The sequence below is a fragment of the Contarinia nasturtii genome, unplaced genomic scaffold (assembly GCF_009176525.2).
Source record: "Contarinia nasturtii isolate CC-2019 unplaced genomic scaffold, AAFC_CNas_1.1 Cnas_scaffold_350, whole genome shotgun sequence".
Taxonomy (NCBI): Eukaryota; Metazoa; Arthropoda; class Insecta; order Diptera; family Cecidomyiidae; genus Contarinia; species Contarinia nasturtii.
Window position 1 is genome coordinate 3,320,280 of NW_022197705.1, and position 4,532 is coordinate 3,324,811.

A 4,532-nucleotide genomic window follows, 5' to 3' on the forward strand; every position below is an offset into this window, starting at 1 on the left:
AAATTGAAGTGTGATATTGCAAGAAATTTGGGCAAATCATCAAAAACATCAAACCAACAACAACGCAACAGCTGCTCAAATAAATAAAATTTAATAAAAAACAAGAATATTCGCGAAATTATTCATAAATAAGATATGGTTTGAGAATTATTTCGAATTATTACGTCAATTCCCAACAAGATATAACCTAGCTAAATTTTCAGTATAGATGTTGTATTCAGTACACGTGTGGTAGTTGTTTTTAACAAAATTGACGATCTGTTTTCAAGTACCTAAATGTTTTGAATTGACAATTGTTTCATAATTTTATAACAAAATTGAATTTATAATCGAATCCAACATTCCAAAAAACCTATATAAACCGAGGGTGATCAATCGATTATTTATCAGTAAGGGAAGTGTACCTATTTCGGACACCCCTTTTTATTTTTGGCATAAAATATAGAAAAATAAACTTTGATGAAGATAGTATATACCGTTCGATAGCCAACTTTTATACACAACTTTCTATTATAGAAGTTCATCCGGGGAAAAAAAATTATCAAAAAAAAATCAAATTTTCGAAAAAATGTAAAATCTGAGATTTTCAAAAAGTGTACCTAATTAGGACACCCCCCCTCAAATTTTCCATGTTGCTCCAAATAAGCTCAAAAATGACGTAGAATCATAATTTCGTTTTTGATCTTTCATATTTTATTGGAATTAGGAATTTCAAGTGGTCACATTTGTATGAAAAATGGGAGTAGAAAATGTATGTTTCAAAATTTTAATAGAAAAATGGAAAAACAGTGGAAAAATAGTGTTAAACTAAACCTCTTCATCTTCTTCTTCATCATTCGATTCACAATTCACACAAATGAAAATACCATATTGCAATTTGGCACGATGAGTCATTGAACACGATGAGTCGTTGATCTTCAATTTCCATATTTTGATCATTTGGCTCCCCAGCCAAAAAATCAGCTACTACAAAATCGGAATCAGTGAAGCTGTCTCTGTTGAATGGCCGAATTCCTGACAATAAAAACGAACAACAATGGAGACGAGTTTAAGAAGAATCGTTTTTGTAAAAAATACCTGTTGCTTTGAATCCAGATTTTATATTGGTGGGAGTGAAAGCAAGATCAATGCATTGTCCAAGGACTTCCGGAATATGGTGAATTTCAAATACTCGGCCAGAGTTATTTTTGGTCCAGATGCCACAAGCATTTGAATAATATGCCTTAAATGGTCCAAATACGGAGACGTCCAAAGGCTGGAGCTTATGGCTGCAATGTGGTGGGATAGAAACCATCGTAATGCCATTATTTTTGGCCAAATCAATGGCTTCAACCGAAAGATGCGAGCAATGATTATCGAGTATAAGCAACTGTGGCCGCTCCAAAGATGCGCACGAAAATTTGATGAAGTGTTGCATAAATTGAACGAATTCCCCTTGATGAATCCATCCAGAACCATTTGCAACACCAAAACTGCCTTCTGGAGCACGTTCAAGAAAAATGGCGCGCATATTTTTACGTGGAAAAATCCAAAAGGGCGGACAATAAGTTCCAGATGCACTGACACAAGCCACCATGGTGATCAAAGTGCCACGTTCTTGAGAAGACATCATTCCAACGTATCTAGCTCCTTTCCGTGCAACGATTTTGCCGATTCGGTTGGGTACCGTAGAAAATCCCGTTTCATCCATATTCCATATGGCTTGAGCTCCGTATTCGTGGCCACCTCCACTTGAGTTGGTAACTCGGTCCAAATTTGAGTAAAAAAGATCAACATTTTCGCGTGTAAATCCACGCATACGGTTCAAACTGACTTGTTGTGGCTTTCGAATGGACATATTTGGATGACGCTTCATAAATCCATCGAACCATCTTCTTCCGGCCATTTGTTTTTCATTCCACTTCGGTGGGAACCCGACACCAATCTTTGCCGCGAATTCAAAAGCCAACTTTTTAATATCAGTCATGCTGAGGCCATAATATAAGTCAGCGCACTTCAAGATGTATTCCATTAAACATTTTTCTTCGCGTTGAGTGAAAATCTGAAAATTCAATAAATGAATTGTAATTTGGTGGCAAAGATTGGATAGTGTCATTGATGGATACATACAGGTGTTGGGCCAACTGTTGAACTATGCCCCAAACATTGCAACAAATCCTCATCTGTGGCCACCGATATGTCAGGAATAACACGTTCAATGTTATCCAGATAACGCAATAGATTGGTACGAGGTATCTTGAGTGCCAATGAAACAGACTTTTTGGATTCTTTCCCAATTTTGACACGTTTCACGGCTTCCAATAAAATAGATGGCTCAATGGATTTTCGTTTTGGACTCATCTTGAACTAAAGATTACCATGAATTTACGTTAGTTACGAATAAATATGACATTCGATCGAAAAAAAACTTCTATCGATTTCCACTATACGAAATATGGGGTGTCCGAATTAGGTACATACCGCCATTTTGAAAAGAAAATCATAGAGATGACACTAATGACCGTACACACTTCTTACATCCAGAAATCGATAGATAATCGGAAAACAAATACCATGAATATATTTACCGTAATTTGAATCACTTCTATAGTAACTTTTTGATTTTTGGCAAAAAACTCGAAAAAACTTCGGGAATGTGTGAAAAAAACTTTTTTTAGTAGAGCGACAAAAAATGCGTATTAACACGTCTGTATCACTGTAAAAATATGCTAGACAAAAAAACTATCGAATGACAGTAGTTTGAGCTCAAATAACGATGACACCTAAGAAATGTCATGGGTGTCCGAATTAGGAGCAGTGTCCGAAATAGGTACACTTCCCTTATACTGCAAATTGCTATTATAAGCAGATATTTAAAAAAAAATGTTAAATCGAAAGGTCTTTGTACTTCTTTTTATTGGAGTTTTGGTATCCGAGGTGAATTTTTAAAACTTTAAAATTCCAAATGAATTTTTCGATTTCATTTTTTTATTCCCAATCTTTTTTTATCATAGCTTCTAGTTTCAAACGTAGAAGCCGGAAAGGGCGATGGTTCTTCCAAGGATGGTAAAAAAGGAAGCCAAAATTTGGTAAGTTTAATTAAGTGTAGATTACGCAATTGGAACATTTTGCAAAACATCTTATGCCAATAAATAACGAATATAGGGAAATGCTGCTAATTTACCAAGTCTTGATCAAGTCAGAACTACTTTACAACAATATGCAACTCGCATCAGAGATGGATTGAGAGGACCCAATTCCAACGAAGAGGTTGACGAATTCCATGCTTGGCGATTCCCGCAATATATTTTGGAACTTGAAGAGTCATCAAATAAACTCTGATCACACTGGTCAAATGGTCATAGACCCGTATGACTTTTACAATAGAGGTGTAGAACCACAGAATTTGCAAGATTATAATAATTATGTAAATAATCAATACCGCGCATGGCTTGAGTGAAAAAAGAACTGTCAACATTTTTAATTTTTTGTTTGCGATAATCCCAATGATACCGATAGTACACCAGAAAAATATTCACTTCGTGTTGTTTACGTTGTTTCTTTTGACAGATATCAATGTTTGACAAATATATAAACGAATACCCAAGTGTGTAAAGTTTCCCTTTGGTTTGCATTGGGACTCAGAGATGGCGCTCGCAAAATCCGATCGCCATGAATAAGTGAGACTTGCTTAAAAACAACATGACTCAATTTTTTTTGAAGATACCTTATTTCTTGTAAATAAAATATGTTTTTGAAATACCTTGGTTTTACTCAGAACTCAGTATTGTTACGCATTGAAAACAATTTCAAAACAGAACGATGATGAAAGTGTGACGCAAAGATCCTCATCATACATTCAAATGAAGCCAGACGAACATTTTTTCAAATATACAGTAGAATACACTTTTATTAGATAAACTATGCAAAAGAAGAAGAATTTCGTTTCAGAGCCCGCGCAGCTTTAATAAGTATTCAAAAAAACGCATGGTTAAAGATCGTAGAGACCTTAAATTAAAAGTTGTGATAATCCTGTAAGTACTTTTGTTACACACTCTTAAGTGTGTATACGAGCCCATTACATCTATGACAGTGAGAGAGCTGGTCAGCATCCCTAAACAACCAGCGTATTCTTCAAAAGTATTGTTGTTCATAAGGCGCCCTAGAAGCATTGATAGCAGCTCTTACGTGATCTTGAACTTGGCTTTCCTATCATTATAATCGTCATTTCTCAGCGTTAGATCTTTCATACTATATACTTAATTACATTCACCGCCCCTCTACGCTTAAAATTAAGAGCTATCATAAAAATATTTTCAATTGTATAATGATTTCGGTCTAATTACATTCTTTTATTTCGATTTCAAATTCTATCTGTTTTAGTTTTTTATATGCCAATTAATTATTTACGTACGAAAAAGGGAATTTTGTTTTTGACTACCAATACAATACACACTTGCAAGTATTAAAAAAAACATTCATAATTTTGTAAATGGAAATTACACCATTCGAAATAAACAATTTTTGGCAATAATTTCATTTAGAATTATTTT

The 4,532-nt window shown here is 34.6% G+C and overlaps 2 protein-coding genes across 2 annotated transcripts; one reads left to right on the plus strand and one right to left on the minus strand.

The window, feature by feature from the left end:
- Positions 1 to 841: 841 nt before the first annotated feature.
- Positions 842 to 2,466, minus strand: LOC116338260. The gene is made up of 4 exons (XM_031763390.1): positions 2,461 to 2,466; positions 2,110 to 2,346; positions 1,078 to 2,041; positions 842 to 1,014 (listed from the first exon to the last, which is right to left on the minus strand). Exons 1-4 carry the CDS (start codon positions 2,464 to 2,466, stop codon positions 842 to 844), a joined length of 1,380 nt encoding a protein of 459 aa, XP_031619250.1.
- Positions 2,467 to 2,789: 323 nt separating this feature from the next.
- On the plus strand, positions 2,790 to 3,456 carry LOC116338092. The gene is made up of 3 exons (XM_031763153.1): positions 2,790 to 2,916; positions 2,994 to 3,068; positions 3,145 to 3,456. The coding sequence occupies exons 1-3, from the start codon at positions 2,863 to 2,865 to the stop codon at positions 3,319 to 3,321; spliced, it is 306 nt and encodes a 101-aa protein (XP_031619013.1). The 5' UTR covers positions 2,790 to 2,862; the 3' UTR covers positions 3,322 to 3,456.
- Positions 3,457 to 4,532: the final 1,076 nt, after the last annotated feature.